Source organism: Taudactylus pleione, unplaced genomic scaffold (assembly GCF_031769625.1).
Source record: "Taudactylus pleione unplaced genomic scaffold, aTauple2 ptg000147l, whole genome shotgun sequence".
NCBI lineage: Eukaryota > Metazoa > Chordata > Amphibia > Anura > Myobatrachidae > Taudactylus > Taudactylus pleione.
In genome coordinates, this window is record NW_028284549.1 from 4,520,946 (window position 1) to 4,539,246 (window position 18,301).

Genomic DNA, 18,301 nt, shown 5'->3' on the forward strand with positions numbered 1-18,301 from the left:
GTCAAAGTCGCTCAGATCCTTAAGGCGCCCATCCACTAGCAGACATGAAAACGGCTGCACGATTACGACATTGTAATCGTGCAGTCGTTTGTCAGTCGTGTGATGTGCCCGCACTGAACGAGCAGTCGTTCAGTGCAGGCTCATCAATCATCTGCGAACATGATTGTCTTTCAGCAAGTTTGCACGATGATGGATGTCTAAACGACCAGCGGGCACGCGCATGGCTGGTCGTGTTAGACATTTTTACGAACGATTTGCAGATCGTTATCGTTCAATCGCTCAACTTAATCGTCTAGTGCACAGGTTCTCAAACTCAGTCCTCAGGACCCCAAACAGTGCATGTTTTCTAGGTCTCCTGACAGAATCACAATTGAAATAATTAGCTTCACTTGTGGATCTTTTAAAATGTGTCAGTGAGTAATGAGTACACCTGTGTACCTGCTGGGTGACCTGCAAAACATGAACTGTGTGGGGTCCTGAGGACAGAGTTTGAGAACCACTGGTCTAGTGGATGGGCGCCTTTACACTTGCCGCTTTTCCTGGTTCCAACACATCACCTTCAAGAGCTGATTGTTCACTTGTTGCCTAATATACCCCACTGACTGACAGGTGCCATTATAATGAGAAAATCATTGTTATTCACTGCACCTTATTCAGCGGTTTTAATGCTATGGCTGATGGGTGTATAAGTAATTAGTGCGTTGTTAGTGGACGATTTTCGCCTGTAGTTCCATATGTTGCCTGGGGAGAACTCACCAGTACTATTGTGGGTTTAAACACGCCATGAAATAATAATCTTAAGTGTTTTCATTTATTAGCTCAAGTCTGGAGACTGAAAGGTCCATGAGAGAGAAGGAAGAGAGGAAAGTACATCAAGAAGAAAGGTAAAAGGAGAATTGTGGTTGGGAAAGTCCTGTCCTTTATAGACTGTTAGGAAGCGAGGCTTCACGTCTACCTGTGTGGGTGCAGATAGCATCGTATCTGAGCTCGTGTAACTCTGCGTATAATTCCTGGTTATGTGTACAAGCTGCAGCTCATGATCGGGATTATTTTGCCAGTTAGGAAAGGAGTAAGTGGTGCGGGTGGTGGCAATGTACAGCGTAAATGACTGGCATCACACTTAAAAAAAAAAAAAAAATTAATAACAAATGAATTGTCGTTCCAGGAGGGTTCAAATGAAGACGCGTCACGATGAGATAAGGAAGAAATACGGTAAATTTTTCATACCTCATATTATGAGACTTTTGCTCAGACTTTGCAGAGTATCACTGTATACCAGAGGTTCCCAAACGCAGTCCTCAAGGCTCCCCAACAGTTCAGGTTTTAGAAATATCCATGGTTGAGCACAGGTGGCTAAATCAAATTGGCTGAGGTACTAATTAAGTCACCTGTGCTCAACCATGGATATCTCTAAAACCTGAACTGCTGGGGAGCCTTGAGGACCGCGTTTGGGAACCTCTGCTGTGTACCTTTCCTATTTCTGCTTCTTGATGGCATAACCCAACGCTTGTAAGACCAGGAGAAAGGTGAGGCGCTGAGGTGTATGGGAGGAACGTTAAGGCTGAGAGGCTTGAGGGGTTGTTTTCCTGTCAGGAGACCATGATGAAGGGGGTCTTGCACAACAAAATATGGTGTCTAGTGTTCCTGAATAAAATCCGTTCCTGTTGGAGATTTTACCATGTTCTTTTCTGTGGTCGTCGTTGCTCTGGCTGTATCCGCTGCCTGCGCTTAACTATTGGGGGGGGGAGGGAATTCAGCTCTGCACAGTGGATGTGATGAACCCCATGAAGTTGTGCAGGAGAACTTGCCATGTCGGTAAGGATACTGAATTTCAACCTCTATACGCTCCTACCTATACCTTCTAAAACCTGCCTATAAACCTCTAAAATTGACGCTATTTGCGTACGCAGTCATGCAGTAAAATAAAGACTTTAGACCTTGAACATGTGTTTCCAAAGCACAAAGTATTATTTAAGTAAAGTACAGTCAGTTACACGCTGTGATCTAAGTACAATTTAGCGCAAAGAAATAATACAGACCCAAAATACAGTTATACATACGCACGCGCTCTGGACCAGATACCGGCATCAGCAAGAAACCTCCGTCAATCAGCAAGAAGACTCCAGACTGGGGTCACAACACACACATTTATACCCTTACAGAAACAGACAACACAATAGAGAGGTTTGTTGCTGATCCCATTGGTTCCCCATCACGATGTGTTTGTTACAGGACATTTAACAGGTTGATTCAAATGGACACAGAACAGCCTCTAACAGCTGGTTGCCTCCGTTTTCCCGCCTCATGCAAATCTAGGCTGTTGGCTTCACAATGTACATTTTGGTGCTTTAAGTCTCTACGGTCCATAAGTTGAGAATGCATGTTGCGATCTTCACACCGATGATACCGGAAAGCTGTTGAGAAAGAGCAGTTCAGTATAATACCAAACACGGCTTACTTATCGCGTATAAAACCTTAGATACCAAAATAGATTTTTTCTACTTCAGGGTCCATAGGGTATCCACAGGATACCTTGGGGTATAGGTGTGACGTCAGTCGCAGGGCACCAAAGAGTTAAGCTTTCAGCCTCCCAGGATGCACTAGGTCCCCCTCCTATACCCCGCCCCCGGGCCAAGGCACCTCAGTTTAGTTTGGTGCCCGGCCGGAGTCGGGTGCACCTGTTGGAGTGGGGGCTAGAAGAGCCCCTGAAGCTTTTTCTTCATGCAGCTGTGGCTGCACATCTGGATGAACAGCATGGACAGTCAGTCCTGACGTCCATGCTGTCTTCCCTACACCCCGCCGGTACCAGAACGCCGGTACTGATCCGGGGATGCTGGTGGGCGTCTGGGGTCACAGCTAGCGGTGACCCCAGATGCTCCGGACCATGGCCGGATTCAAGGGGGACAGAGGTAAGCAGCGGGGTCCCGCGGTGGGTCCCCGCTGATCACATGGTCCTAAGTCCCCAGGCAGGGGGCTCCCTGGGGACTGGCTGCAGCATGGAGCCAGGCGACCAACCTGCGCTTCCACTACCCCCTGGGACAGCGGACCGCAGCAGAGCGGTAGCGCTGCGGCGTCCCAGGGGTTAAATGCATGCCAGGGGAGCGCGCCTTCCCTGTCTCACAGCCGGCGCCTCCCCCGCTGCACACAGCCCTCTCTGCACTGTGTTGACTGGTCCTGTGTCAGCGCTCCTCCCCCAGGCCAGCTTCTCTCTGCTCCTCGGCGGCCATCTTCTCTGCAACGCATGGTGAACGCTGCTGGAAGTCTGGAAGGAAGCATCGTGGTCTGGGTCCCCCCGCATACCTCTCCTCCGCTGTGGCTCAGGTCTGTGTATGCAGCGCTGTGTCCTACCAGGCCCTGTGTCTGTGTAGTTGAGTGATCAGCGCTGTTAGTGCAGGAATTGTTATTTCTCTGCATTGTATGTGACTGTGCTAGCGCTGCCTGTAACTTTTCTTCTCTAAACTGTCAGCTTTATTACTGTCCCTGTTCTTTCTGCTAAAGCCCTTGCGGTGCGGTGCTGCAGGGTGGTCTCTCGCCTATTTAATACTTAATTGGTGAGAGAGGTCACATACGTGGTGCCATCATGTCTGAAAGTGATTTTCCCCTCCGGCTACAGTGTACCACGTGCAAAGTACCGTTAGCGGAGGGGGAGGGTAGCGCGGAGGGCCTTTGCCGGCAGTGTTTGTCCATGGCGCGGCCTATTACGGTTACAGCACCGGTACAGGAGCCGCCCTGGGCTTGTTTCGCTCAGGCGTTAACAGCTTTAGTGGGCCAGTTAGCTCCGCAGCCCGCGTTTACTCCGAGGGGTTTGTCCCAGCAGTCTGTGGTGTCGTCACCCATGCAGGGGTTCCCACGACAATTGGTGGTACCCCACAGTCTCCCTATTTCCCCGCTCCCGGGTTCTCAGGAGCCAGCGTGGGTTAACTCCCTGACGAGTTCTGTACAGCACTTGTCGGATGTGTTGCAAGGGGAGTCTGTGATGCGGCCTCATAAAAGGCCGGTGGCGTCTCTGTCCGCTCCTTATGAGGATGACGAAGGGACGTCTGATGATGGGGAGATTCTGGATCCTTACGATCAGGAACCTTTCCATACTAAGGACGCTGATGCTAAGTCCAAAGTATATATTCCTGGACTTATTCGGGCGGTCCGCACAGCCTTGGTGATTGAGGACGAAGTTCCCCCAGCGGCTAAATCTAAGTATGCCTTTTTCAAAGATGTGAAGGGCGATGCCACAGTCTTTCCTCTTTCGGGTCAGTTGGTGGACCATTTAGAGGAGGCGTGGAAACAGCCTGGCAAAAGATACCAGCCGCAGAGACGCCTGGCGGTGGCTTATCTGTTCGCGGATAATTATTTTGCTAAGTGGGAATCCCCTCCACAGGTGGATTCTCACGTGACCCGTCTTGTCCGTAGTGCCACATTGCCGATGCCATCCATGTCCTCCCTTAAGGATGCTACGGACCGCAAGGTAGAAATCTGCCTGAAGTCCGCTTATTCCCTTGCAGGGGGGGCAGCACGGCCGGCTATGGCCATTTGCTGGGTTGCCAGAGCGATGGAGCGCTGGGCGGATTCATTAGAGGCTTCTTTTGAATCCGACTGTCCGGCCGAACAGGCGGAGTTGATTGGCAATCTCCGTGATTCGGCCACCTACATCAACGAGGCGGCTCTAGACATTCGTACTCTGGTGTCTAGAATTTCTTCAGCAGCGGTAGCTGCTCGTCGCACCTTGTGGCTGCGATCCTGGAAGGCGGACGCAGATTCCAAGAAAGGTCTGGAAGCGTTGCCGTTTACCGGAGAAGTTCTCTTCGGTCCGGATCTGGATAAGATTGTGGCCACGCTGGCGGCAGCCAAATCTGCTTGTCTCCCGTCGGCCGCTGCTCCTTCTGGTTCTGGACCATCGTCCTTTCGGTCATCTAGGGCCCAGGGCAGGCCCAAACCACAGTCGTTTCCTCGACAGGCTGGCCCTAAGAAATCGGTCAAGCCCCGGAAACAGGCATGGAGTACCACACGTCCGGCCCCCAAGCGAGATGACAAGCCTGCGATCTGACGGTCCGGGTCTCCCCTTGGGGGATCCCAGGGTGGGAGGCCGCCTGCTGCAGTTCTCCCGGTGTTGGTCGTTCACTACGACAGACACTTGGGTTCTGGAGGTGGTCTCCCACGGGTACGCCCTCTCCTTCCGGCACAGACCCCCGGCTCGATTCTTCACCACGGGTCTACCATCAGACCGGAACAAGGCTACGGAGCTGCGGAAGGTATTGCACACTATGCTCCAGGCTGGAGTTATAGTGCCTGTTCCATTCTCCCAGAGGGGCCAGGGTTTCTATTCAAATCTATTTTTGGTACAGAAACCCAATGGGTCATATCGTCCGATTCTCAACCTCAAAGCACTCAACAAGTCTTTGCGGGTCCCGAAGTTTCGGATGGAGACCCTATGGTCCATCATTCTGGCGCTGGAACCTGGGGACTACATGGTGTCATTGGACATACAGGACGCTTACCTGCATGTCCCTATTCTTTTGCGCCATCAAGAGTTCCTTCGGTTTGCAATCCGCAGCGACCACTTCCAGTTTCGGGCGTTACCTTTTGGCCTGGCGACAGCACCACGTGTTTTCACCAAGGTGATGGCGGTCATGGCGGCTTCTCTGCGGCTGCAAAGAGTCCGCATGTTGCCGTACTTGGACGACCTGTTATTGGTGGCAGGATCTCCAGAGCTCCTGTTACACCACTTGGACCTGACCATTGCACTGCTGCAATGGCACGGCTGGCTAATCAACTGGCAGAAGTCCACTCTAATCACGTCTCGGAGGATTCTGCATCTTGGAGCCTTATTGGACTCGGGACAGCAAAGGATCTTCGTGACGGAGGACAAGATCTCTGCTTTACAGTCAAGGGTGTGCAGTTGTCTGCACAGCCGCCGGGTGTCCTTACACTCGGCGATGAGGTTACTGGGCTCCATGGTGTCGGTGTTCGACATGGTGGAATACGCCCAGTTTCACTCCAGACCTCTGCAGCACCTGATCCTGTCCAAGTGGAACGGGCTGCCTCAGTCTCTGAAGTTCCAGACGATTGTGCTCACCCCGGAGGTTCGCCTGTCCCTTGCGTGGTGGTTAAAGACGACCCACCTCAACAAGGGACGTCCGTTCTGGGTTCCAAATTGGGTCCTGTTGACAATGGACGCCAGTCTTCGGGGCTGGGGAGCAGTTTCGGGTCCACACTTGTTCCAGGGCAGGTGGACGCCGACAGAAGCGGAGCTTCCAATAAATATCTTGGAACTCCGTGCGGTCTTCAATGCTCTCCAGCAGGCACAGCGGTTTCTCCAGGGTCACCCGGTGCAGGTCCAGTCGGACAATGCTACCACCGTGGCCTACATAAACAGGCAAGGAGGAACTTGCAGTCGGGCGGCTCTCGTAGAGGTCTCTCGGATCCTGGTTTGGGCGGAGCGCAATCTTCCGGCCATATCAGCGGTCTTCATCCCGGGAGTGCTAAATTGGGAGGCGGACTTTCTAAGTCGCCAGGACGTTCATCCAGGGGAATGGTCCCTGCACCCGGACGTTTTTCAACTACTGGTGGACAGGTGGGGTCTTCCAGAAATCGACCTCATGGCGTCCCGGCACAACAACAAGTTGCCGGTGTACGGGTCTCGCACAAGAGACGAAGGGGCGTCTCTGGTGGATGCTCTGTCCGTCCGGTGGACGTTCAGGTTCGCATACCTGTTCCCTCCGGTCTCCCTTCTTCCACGGGTAATCCGGAAATTCAAACAGGAAGGAGGGACGCTCCTGTTGATAGCTCCCGCGTGGCCCAGACGGCACTGGTTCTCAGACCTTCAGGGTCTGTCCGTGGACAGTCCTCTGCGGTTGCCGCTACGACCGGACCTTCTGTCTCAGGGTCCTTGTCTTCACCCGGACCTGACTCGGCTGTCTTTGGCGGCGTGGCTGTTGAGACGGCCATGCTGAGGTCCCGGGGGTTTTCCAGCTCTGTGGTGCGTACCATGTTACGAGCTCGGAAACCGTCTTCCGCGAGGATATACCATCGCGTGTGGCATACGTTCTTCCAGTGGTGTCGACCGAGAGGTTATGCACCGCGGGAGTTTCGTCTGTCTCGGATTCTCGCCTTCCTGCAAGCGGGACTAGATCATGGGCTTCGCCTTGCTTCTTTGAAGGTACAGGTTTCGGCCCTATCTGTCTGGTTTCACCGTAGGATTGCTACAATCCCGGATGTGCGCACCTTTATGCAAGGTGTTCTCCGTATTCAGCCGCCCTTTGTTCCACCTGTGGCGCCTTGGGATTTGGCTGTGGTCCTGAGGGCTCTCCAAGGACCGCCGTTTGAACCACTGGGCTCAGTGGATATTAAATGGCTAACAGCTAAGACTGTTTTCCTTCTGGCCGTTGCTTCAGCCAGACGTGTTTCTGAGTTAGGGGCTCTTTCTTGTAGACCCCCTTTCTTGGTTTTTCATGGGAACAGGGCAGTGCTCCGCACTCGGCCCGAGTTTCTTCCCAAAGTTGTTTCCCAGTTTCATGTTAACGAGGAAATAGTTGTTCCGGCCTTTAACTCACCGGGTCTTTCCGTGGGTGAGGCCTCTTTGGATGTTGTGCGGGCCTTAAGGACTTATGTTGACCGCACTTCTTCGTTTAGGAAGTCGGACGCTTTGTTGTCCTCTATGGCTTCTGTAAAAAGGGTTGGCCTGCTTCAAAGCAAACTTTGGCAGCCTGGATCCGTATGGCTATTTCTGAAGCTTATCTTCATGAAGGCCTACCGGTCCCTCCTTCTCTGAAGGCTCATTCCACTAGGTCTGTGGGTCCTTCGTGGGCAGCTCGACGTGGTGCCTCGGCAGTTCAGATCTGCAAGGCTGCTACGTGGTCTTCTGTCCATACCTTCGTGAGGTATTACAGGTTTGACACCTTCGCCTCTCAGGATGCTTCCTTCGGGCGGCGGATTCTCCTTTCTGCACAGGAGCGTCCCCACCCTTAAAGGATACTGCTTTGGGACATCCCCAAGGTATCCTGTGGATACCCTATGGACCCTGAAGTAGAAAATATGAGATATGGTAAGAACTTACCCTTGTTATCTCTATTTCTACGAAGTCCATAGGGTTCCACAGGACTCCCGCCCTGTCGCACCTGTGCTGCAGATGGGCTTTGCTCTGGTCATCGGTTTTCCGTCTCCCTCTGGTGAGAATGTGATTCTTGTATGTGTCCAGATCTTTGTTCTCTCTCTTCCTTCTCCTCCTCCGGCCTATGGCTTGGTAACTAACTGAGGTGCCTTGGCCCGGGGGCGGGGTATAGGAGGGGGACCTAGTGCATCCTGGGAGGCTGAAAGCTTAACTCTTTGGTGCCCTGCGACTGACGTCACACCTATACCCCAAGGTATCCTGTGGAACCCTATGGACTTCGTAGAAATAGAGATAACAAGGGTAAGTTCTTACCATATCTCATATTATTTCACAGCATTTGTAATAAATGAATAAAACTTGGATCTTATACTTTAAAGCTATGGAACCTTTTATGTGAGTGTGCTTTATGTAAGTATTAGGGGTTTGGGAAAAGACACTAACTTTGGGGCAGATGCGTGCGCACTAAGCTAATAAACAGCGTTTTTATACAGGATCTTGTGCATTCGCTAATGTGCGTCATGTTAACAGCGCAACTGTGCGTAATGTGCGGTGTTTATGCATGTGATTCTATTTATGATGGATTTAATATATCTATCTATCTATATCTATATCATTTCTTACTAACATTTTCAAACTGCAATGCAAATGTGTTATGGGCAGTGAGCTTCACTCTCAAACAGGGTGGAGACCCCCAACCGTGCTGGTGCCAGCCTGTCTGACAGTGAGTTTAAAAGAGACCATTGTTCATTCAGTCAAATTCAAGTGTCTGGGCCATATTACAATTGCCACAGCTACACCTGTCTACATGTGGGGTCTCTCCCTTTATATGCAAAAATACCAACAGTTCCTGGTGTATTGTTTTTTTCTAATTCCTTTTCTCAGGAAGCTGTTTTTCAAGTTGCTAACTGATCCTGTGTTTGTTTTGGTATTTCTCTATGCAAGGTTGTCCCCAGAATGGGCCTGTCATGGCTTCTAAAAAGATTATCAAAAACATTGCCATCTGTACTTAGCTCGTGAGTTGTAACTTAAAATGGCGCTGGTCGCAAAATGGCGTCTTGCAGATTCTTATTTTTAAGATGGAGTCTGGTTGCCATTAGCAAGATGGCGTCGCTCCAAGCTAATTTTACACTGATTCTGTCTCAGCCACTAAACCAGCTTCGACATCGGCAATACAGTAAATGTTTTCGACGCCTGTCATTAACCATATGCAGGATGACCGACGCCCGGCATACCGAACGAAGGTAAGCAAGGCGCGGACAGACGGTGGGGGGGGAGCTTTAGGTTTAGGGCTCCTGGGGGGACTTGGGGTAAGGTTTAGGCTAGGGGAAGGGGGAGTTAGGCACCCCCCACCCCCACCCCGGGGGACTTAGGTTTAGGCTGCAGGGAGGGGGGGGATTAGGGTTAGGCACTTAGAGGGGGTAGGTTAGGATTAGGCACCCCTAAGGGAGGGTTGAGGGGGGAATTAGGTTAGCGATACTTACCTTAGGGATGATCGGGATCTTCACCCTTGTCGGGCTGCCGCTGTCGGGATTTGAACCGTCGGCTATGCGGATGGCGGTAATACCTACTACACCCGTGCTGACCTGTCATCCTTGGGTTTGGTTATGTAGTGGTGGACAGGTTTGTGCTTTTGTTTGTGCACATATTTACATCACATTGATCATAAAGAATTTGATTTGGTGCTGGACCACCAACCTGCGGCACCCCAGTTTGCCGTGGCGCACAGTTTGGGAACCACTGTACGAAGATGAGCATTGGGGCATTGCGAGACGGCACATCGCTTAAAATTCTCCCCCTTTTGAAGTTACCCTCTCATTCGTGTTAAAAACAGACAATGAGGGGGCGATTCAATTGTTTTTTTCACGTCCAATCTCCCTAAAGTGATGGGAAATCGGAAAGCGATGTTTACTTGTTTTGGGTACCCATGGCCTTTTCGTGGCTAAACTAGTCTGAAGTCCTGGTCCTACAGTTTAGGCGCCAAACCATGGCCTTTTCGTACATTTCTAACCTCCACCTCCACGTTGGGCCAAAATGATGGTGCTGGCAGTTCTTGCACCTGAACAGAGCAACAATTGAATTGCTCCATCGGGCCCCCCGCACATTATGCCACACTGCAGTGCCCCCCCCTGCACATTATGCCACACTGCAGTGCCCCCCCCCCCTGCACATTATGCCACACTGCAGTGCCCCCCCCCTGCACATTATGCCACACTGCAGTGCCCCCCCCCTGCACATTATGCCACACTGCAGTGCCCCCCCCCTGCACATTATGCCACACTGCAGTGCCCCCCCCTGCACATTATGCCACACTGCAGTGCCCCCCCCTGCACATTATGCCACACTGCAGTGCCCCCCCTGCACATTATGCCACACTGCAGTGCCCCCCCCTGCACATTATGCCACACTGCAGTGCCCCCCCCCGCACATTATGCCACACTGCAGTGCCCCCCCCCCGCACATTATGCCACACTGCAGTGCCCCCCCTGCACATTATGCCACACTGTAGTGCCCCCCCTCCCCTCACACACCGTGTACTCACCAGACGCCAAAGCAGCCTCAGGAAGACGGTAGAGCAGCAGTCACAGCCTCACAGTGGGTCACTACCTTGAGGCTGCGCTTCTGCTGATCTCAACGGATCAGAGGAGCATGTGATGGGCTCCTCCAATCAGAGCTCCAACACAAATTGCGGCAAGGACTTTACACTGTACCTCGGCCGTCATGTGCTTCACAAAGAGAGAACCCCTGATGGAACTCATTTGCCTAATTATTTGACTAGGAATCCATTCTAAACTGGGTTGATACAACCCACGTCGCAGTCTGCTGCCATGTGCTGTGCTGCCACCTACTGTAGGAGGGGCGGGCGGGCAGACGGAGGTGAATGGAGTACACCTATTTCTTTGTTTTTGTTACTCGTGTCCAAATCATGTCTTCTGCTGACATCTTAGTGACCAGCTGCCCCCACATCTGCTATATATGTATACGCAGCAGGGAAAATCGATTCTCCTACCCACTGTTAGAAGTTATACCCTGTCATTATGCCATTTAGTGTAGCTGGTTACGGTTAAATTGCTAGTATGGATAGGACCTATCCTTAAGGCTAATTTTAATCTTATTTGCAACCCTGTATTTTGTATCCCTGAACATCGTTTTACAGTGTTGCAGGTTATGTACTGGTTTCTCCAAGGTCTTTGTAAGAAACACGATAAAAAGCTTGTGCATGGTTTCTTCAAACAAAGGCTAAATAGTGATTTATCGTACTGTAATTAAACTATGCAATGCTTGGGGTTTTTATTTTCTCTCCCCTTTTTGTGCTTTTTTTCTTTTGCACACTGTAAACTTAGTCTCTTAAATATGTGGCTGGAAGAGCAGCCTTGCGCTCTGCTATCCCTGGATTAGGTGGTTTTGTGGCCTAAAGGTTTGCGATCACTCTTCACTTCAACTCCACTGACCACAGACTGCCACCATGTGGTGAATGTGAGGTACTAATCATGGTTAAACAGTTCCATATCTTCATTTATAACCTCAGTTTCGGGTTCCAAGTCTGTATTGCTGTGTGTGTTGGTCTGCTTACCATCATCTGACCACATTGTTAGCATGGATGTTAAGTGTTAAATTTAAGGAAAAAAAAGGAAATAATCTTGGCAACACTGTCTTGTATAAGTTGTAGTCAATATTATTAGGAATTACACTACTTTTATTCCATTGAAACCAAGATGTTGCGGTTAAATTGCGACCCGACGCACCTGTCTGAATACTGGCTTTATAACTTGTGCTGGGTTCCTTAAAGTGGAGATCTCCATGCTACACCGTGTAGGCTTCCTCATGAAGACACACATCCCTGGAGTACTTGGTTCCTGTAAATTGATGGGCTACGTTCTCTGGTATATTAATGAAGACCAGAATGTATCTGCATCCATTGTGTGCAGGTGGTAAGCCCTCTTGTCAGGGACTTTGCGGATTTATATTGCTGATAATGGTGTGCAGTGACGGATGATGTGTTCTAGCTCTGCGCCACTGGTTACAGCAATGTAGCTACATCCATATGCTATCTCCACTCACAACAGAACACAGCTATCATGGTCTCCCCTCCCACCCCCCCTACTCAAACAACCCTGTGGCTACATAATTCTGATTACACAAAGAGCACGCATAGAATTCAGAGTCCTATCTTCGAAGCACCACTACCCCCAGTAATGTGTCTGTGCTTTGACATGAGTTGTGTCACAGCCAACAACCTTACATATATGGTGTCGGTGTTACATTACCTCTCTGCAAGTCTACACCAGAATTAAGATTCTACTCCCCTGACCTGGCAGCTGTGAGTCTTGTTGTCTGTTGCTCTAACTAACATATACAAGCACTTCCAATTAAGACCATACTGCGTTTTACCCACCAGGGGGAGCTAGCACACCTTTATCTATTGCTTCAAAAGAAATAATAAGGCCTGATTCTGAGCCGCGTGCAAAAGCGCACGCAGCACTGCCTATTGGCGGTCATCCGTGTGCGACTTTAAGCAATACAGCTACAAACTCATTCCCTTGTGTACATCCATTTGGTCTAATATGCGAGGACTGAGGCACTCTTAGCTCCTGTGTACACTGTAGTACCGATTCGTGTGTCCTTATACGTGGCAGGTGCTCCGTCTGACCACTGCCTCCTATGCCTCCGGCTGTGCGTCAGGGCACGCAGCTGCTTGCATTGACACACTCGCGACACTCCTATAACACGTCCACTATACAGACCATTTTTGCGAATACTAGCAATCTCCCAGGCACCGTCCATCACTTCCCCGCCACATTTCTGATGCCGTCTGAATCCATCACAATAGCGCCTTTGTGCGTATACTGTGTAGCGCACACGCCATAGCGGTTTTACTTATGCGCAGTTGTAACAAATCTCTCTGCCAGGTGAACATCGCATTGCGTGCGGCTCAGAATCTGGTCTAAGGATCTGGTTCTGATATAACTGACCCGTTTCAGGGCACAATACTATCCTAAGATAGAGGATACATGTGTCTGCGCTCCCCCCCTCCCCTGCGTGGGGCAGTTATATACCAGCATTGTACAACTTCTGAAGCTGCATTGTAGCCCAGATATTGACATTTTAACCTTTTATTCTTTTTCTTTCTAGGTTTGTTCAAAGAAGATAATCCCTATTCAAAGTTCGACACTTAAGTCTGGATTTTTTCAGTCTTCAAAAGCTTTATTTATTTTTTATTTTTTTTTCCTACGCCTTATTAACACAAGAGATTTTCCCTAGTAAATGTGTGTAGATCCTATAATTGTAATCCAGCAGTGCTGGTCTGCCAGGAGTGCAGGAACGCCTTCAGCCTGTCTCCTAAACCCGAGTCACAAGCAAAAGGAACACTGCCTCCGTCTGCTGCTTTTGTACAGCTCTCTGCATCCTTGTAATCTTCACAAAGACCGAGAACTTTCCCCACATGGTCCATTCTGAAATGTGTTTTTTTTTTTTTGTTGTTGTTGTCGTATTGTAACGTGCCTTATAACTAGAGAACAGACTAACCAGCCATTCCCATTCCACTGCGTGAGACGGTCCAGCAATGAATTGTGAGTGCTGCATATCTGTGACTATACGAGATGGAACGCCCATTAGTATTAAGAAAATTGGTTAATCTAAATTGTTGCATATTTTAGTGCAGATATGAACACTGTGATTGTTACCTGAGCTTCCTGGGCAAAAACCTCCATCTCCCTTTTATTGCAAACTGTGTGATGAAAGAAGCACCTTTCGTGTTCTGTGATAAAATTATTTGAATTTTTTTCTTTTTTTGTGCTGGTTTATTGTATCTGCCTTACTGGTATTTAGCTGCTGGAAGCACAGTCTGATGTGCAGGTGATGGTTATTCTTTGTTTCAGGGCTGATGTTACTTTATGTGTCCAATATTTTTTTCTTCTTAACACTCCAGACGTTAGCTGTTTTTGTTTTGTTGTACTTTAGCGTGCCATCATCCATATTGACCTTTTGCTACCTCCTTAGTGCCAGATATCATTTTAACAAATGTACATTCAGTTGTGGATGGGGTTCATGACATTAAATCGGAACTGTACGAGATATCTGTAAGAGCCCAGCATACAGATGTCAGTGCGCCAATCTCCGAGCTGCCCACTTAACATGAGTGGCACACTCACAGAAGGTGGCCATTGACAACACTGCTGTTGCTCTGAAACTGGCAAGGTAGCCCGGCAACGGTCTGTTGGATAGTAGTTTCACTGGAGCCTCGGAACCGAAATAAGTAGTAATGAGGGTATTTGTTTAACGTTATGAGCTCTTTATTGGGTGTAATTCTCCTTTTGTAGATAATAATCCAATCACTGAGCTTCTCTTATAAGGTGCGCTGTAGCCCGTGTCTCAGGGCGGCAGGACAAGAATCGGAGCGCTCAACTCTTATTGCTGCTTCGTCTGTCTGTGGATGAAGGTCTCCTAATAATTTGCTCAATCCACTATGAAATCCTAGTGCCTTATAGACGCGCCAAATAAAATCTTATTTTTTGAAAAGGGTGTATAGTGTTAGTAAAAGGCTATAAACGCCAAAGCTATTGCCATTGCATACTCTATATAATCTAAGGCTATGGGGTTTATACACAACTTGTAAACTTTGATTACTTTCTATACTTTATTGACTAGAACATGTAAGTAAGATTTGTTCCATAAGCTTGATCAAAGTATATATAAGGGCTGCTTAGTATACATGTGACACTAACACTTCCAGTAGAATGTTCTAACTCTTGCGCTGATATTTTTGTACTAATATGAGATTTGTTTAATAAATAAACAGTATTTTGCACAGTTATTTTTTGCTGTAAGCTGTATCCAAAATAATAAAAATATTCTGATGGTTCGGACAAATGAATATAAGTCTTCACACCGCTTTATTTTTTTTTGTGTACTGTGAACGCAGCGAGTCTGCGCAGTTATGGATGATATCAGCCAGGTGCACTTCAGTATTTGAGCATCTTTACACACCTGCCTGTGATTAGTTGTTCTACACAACGCTGCGACAAGCTGAAGAGTCCAGAATATCACTCCTTCATTCACTGGAAGACTTTCTTCCAGCTTAGACGTGCCTCATATGCTTGATGATAAATAAGTACAGGTTGAGTCTCCCATATCCAAATATTCCGAAATACGGAATAATTTTGGCATGACTGAAATAATGAAACATTTGATTTTTGATGGTTCAATGTGCACAAACTTTGTATAAGGCACAAATTATTGAAAATATTGTATAAAATTACCTGCAAGCTGTGTGTATAAAGGTGTATATAACACATAAATGAATTCTGGGCCTGATTCAGAGCCGGATGCTCTGACAAGAGTGCTCATTCTGAATCAGGGCCGTCCTACCTAAAAATGGAGCCTCCTGGCCGCTGGCATAGCTGTGGGTGACCACCCACAGCTTATGCGAGCGCCCAAAAAGATGGTCGCAATGGTTAAGACCATCGCGACCTTCGGGCTTGCGACGAGACCCTTGCGGTAGGGCCTCGTCTGCAAGCCCGTAGTGCTTTTGGCTCTATGGAGCAGCTTATGCGAGCGTCCATGATGGTCGCGATGGTCAAGACCATCGGGCTTGCAACGAGACCCTGCGGTAGGGTCTCGCTGCCGCAAGCCCTGGAGTGATTTTGGCTCTATCAGAGCCAAAATCGCTCCCACTGACATCACTAGTGATGTCAGTGGGGCCGGACCCAGACGGTAGGCGTTCCCATGGGAACGCCTCCGTCTGGGCAGCCACGCCCTCGGCACGCCCACCAAAGGGGGCGTGCTGTCACTCACCATCAACAGCACGCCCCCTTTGGTGCGAGACCCGGAGCGACGGCTTCCTCGTTGCTATCCGGGTCTCGCACATGCGCACGACGGAGCAGCCTCCGTTGTGCGCACGCGCACTTGGGCAACATCGACCCGCTTACGAGCGGGTCTGAATCAGGCCCACTGTGTGTATATTAGGGTTCCATTCCCAAGATATTTCATTATGATATGCAATTATTCCAAAATACGTAATATTCCATTATCCAAAATACCCCTGGTCCCAAGCATTTTGGATATGGGAGACTCAACCTGTAGTTACTTTTACAACACCTTACATGTATACATTTTTTGCCTAAAGCTGGCCACACATTTACAGTTTATCGTTCCAACCAGCCAACTATTTGTCTGAACTGTCTATCAGACAAATTAGTTAAATCAAACTAATTTAACCAACTTGACTGAAGGTCCATTTTCTGGTGTTTGGGAGCAAATGGAGCGTTTTCATGTGCTCCCAACACCATTACCAGAATTCCATTCCAACCAGCCAAGATAATCTGTATGTATGGCCAGCTTTAGTCTACAAAATAATAATATACTTTGTTGGGAGTTCAAATAGCCGTGGTAATTTACAGCAGGCTAATTGATCCCCAGGAGCTATTCAATGACCCCAGAAGTGCAGCACTGACCATGGATCTTCTTTCACCACTGCACAAGCAGTGAAAAAAAACAAATCCCCGATAACTAGGTGTTTAACGGGTGCTGCAACTCTGTTAACGCACAAATCTGTGAACTTTTCATGGTTTCTCCCATTAACCCGTGTTAACACATCAATTTAACCGCTGATAACAAAGGTAGCGGGTGAAAAAGGAAGCCTAATTGAATAGCTACCTCCTTTTTTCACCTGTGAAAATGTATTGGATGTAATTGAATGTGACATAAATATGTACACTGTCAACACAAAAAGGTATGGATATTAATTCACAAATGCCCGTATGGTGTTATATACTGCAATCCTTATGTATGTTATAGGCAATTTAGCAAAAACCTTTCACTATGGGGAAAAATAAGAGATATGGTAAGACCTTACCTTTGTTATCTCTATTTCTAATTTTCTACCAAGTCCATAGGGATCCACAGGAGACCTTGGGGTATAGGCTGATGATGTCAGTCGTCGAGCACCGCAATAGTTAAATTTGTGCTCCCAGGATGCACCGGGCTCCTTTCCTATACCCCGCCCCCAGGCCAAGGCACCCCAGTTTCATAACAAGCCAGTGGCCAGAGGAGGAGAATAGAGAAGGAAGAAATTCTGGAACACTCAAGTATCACATTCTCACATACAGAAGGAGACGGAAAACCGGTGACCAGAACACAGCCCATCTGCAACACAGGTGCGACAGGGCGGGAGTCCTGTGGATCCCTATGGACTTGGTAGAAATAGAGATAACAAAGGTAAGGTCTTACCATATCTCTTATTTTCTACTGCAGGGTCCATAGGGACCTTGGATGTCCCAAAGCAGTCTCCTTAAGGGTGGGGATGCTCCTGTGCAGAAAGGAGAATCCGCCGCCCGAAGGAAGCATCCTGAGAGGCAAAGGTATCAAATGCATAATACCTTAAGAATGTATGGACAGTAGACCACGTGGCCGCCTTGCACAGCTGAACAGCAAAGACGCCACGATGAGCTGCCCACGAAGGACCCACAGACTGAGTAGAATAAGCCTTAACAGAGGACGGCACAGGAAGGCCCTCAAGAAGGTAAGCATCTGAAATTGTCAGGCAAATCCAGCCTGCCAAAGTCTGCTTAGTGGCAGGCCATCCTTTCTTTCGGAAACCAAAAAGGACAAACAACTAATCCGACTTCCGAAATGAGTAGGTACGGTCCACATAAGTTTGTAAAGCACGTACCACATCCAAAGAGGCCTCACCAGCTGAAAGGTCTGGGGAGTTAAAAGCTGGTACTATTTGCTCATTAATGTGGAAGCTGGATACCACCTTAGGTAGGAAACCAGGGTGTGTACGAAGAACCACCCTGTCCCTATGAAAAATCAGAAAGGGAGGGCGACATGCAAGAGCCCCCAAATCTGATACCCTTCTGGCCGAAGCAATGGCTAGAAGAAACAGTTTAATTGTGAGCCATTTTAAATCCACTGAGCTCAGTGGTTCAAAAGGCGGTCCTTGTAGAGCCCTAAGGACCACAGTCAAATCCCAAGGAGCCACCGGTGGGGTAAAGGGAGGTTGTATGGGAGGTTGTATGCGAAGCACACCTTGCATAAAGGTGTGTACAGCCGGGAGAGTAGCAATCCTACGGTGAAACAGTACTGACAGGGCAGAAACCTGCACCTTCAGAGGAGCAAGGCGAAGACCGTGATCTAAGCCCACCTGTAGGAATGCCAAAATCCTGGATAATCCAAATGTCTGAGGATTATTACCTCTGG

At 48.8% G+C, this 18,301-nt stretch overlaps 1 protein-coding gene across 1 annotated transcript in view; it reads left to right on the plus strand.

Annotated features, from left to right (window-relative positions):
- The window catches only part of PTTG1IP (PTTG1 interacting protein), a 37,596-nt gene extending 22,622 nt beyond the window's left edge, over nucleotides 1-14,974 (plus strand). The window contains exons 5-7 of the mRNA XM_088474131.1: nucleotides 819-884; nucleotides 1,166-1,212; nucleotides 13,235-14,974. Of these exons, the coding sequence (XP_088330257.1) occupies nucleotides 819-884; nucleotides 1,166-1,212; nucleotides 13,235-13,278 (157 nt within the window). The 3' untranslated portion in view covers nucleotides 13,279-14,974. The remainder of the gene's footprint in view (nucleotides 1-818; nucleotides 885-1,165; nucleotides 1,213-13,234) is intronic.
- Nucleotides 14,975-18,301: the final 3,327 nt, after the last annotated feature.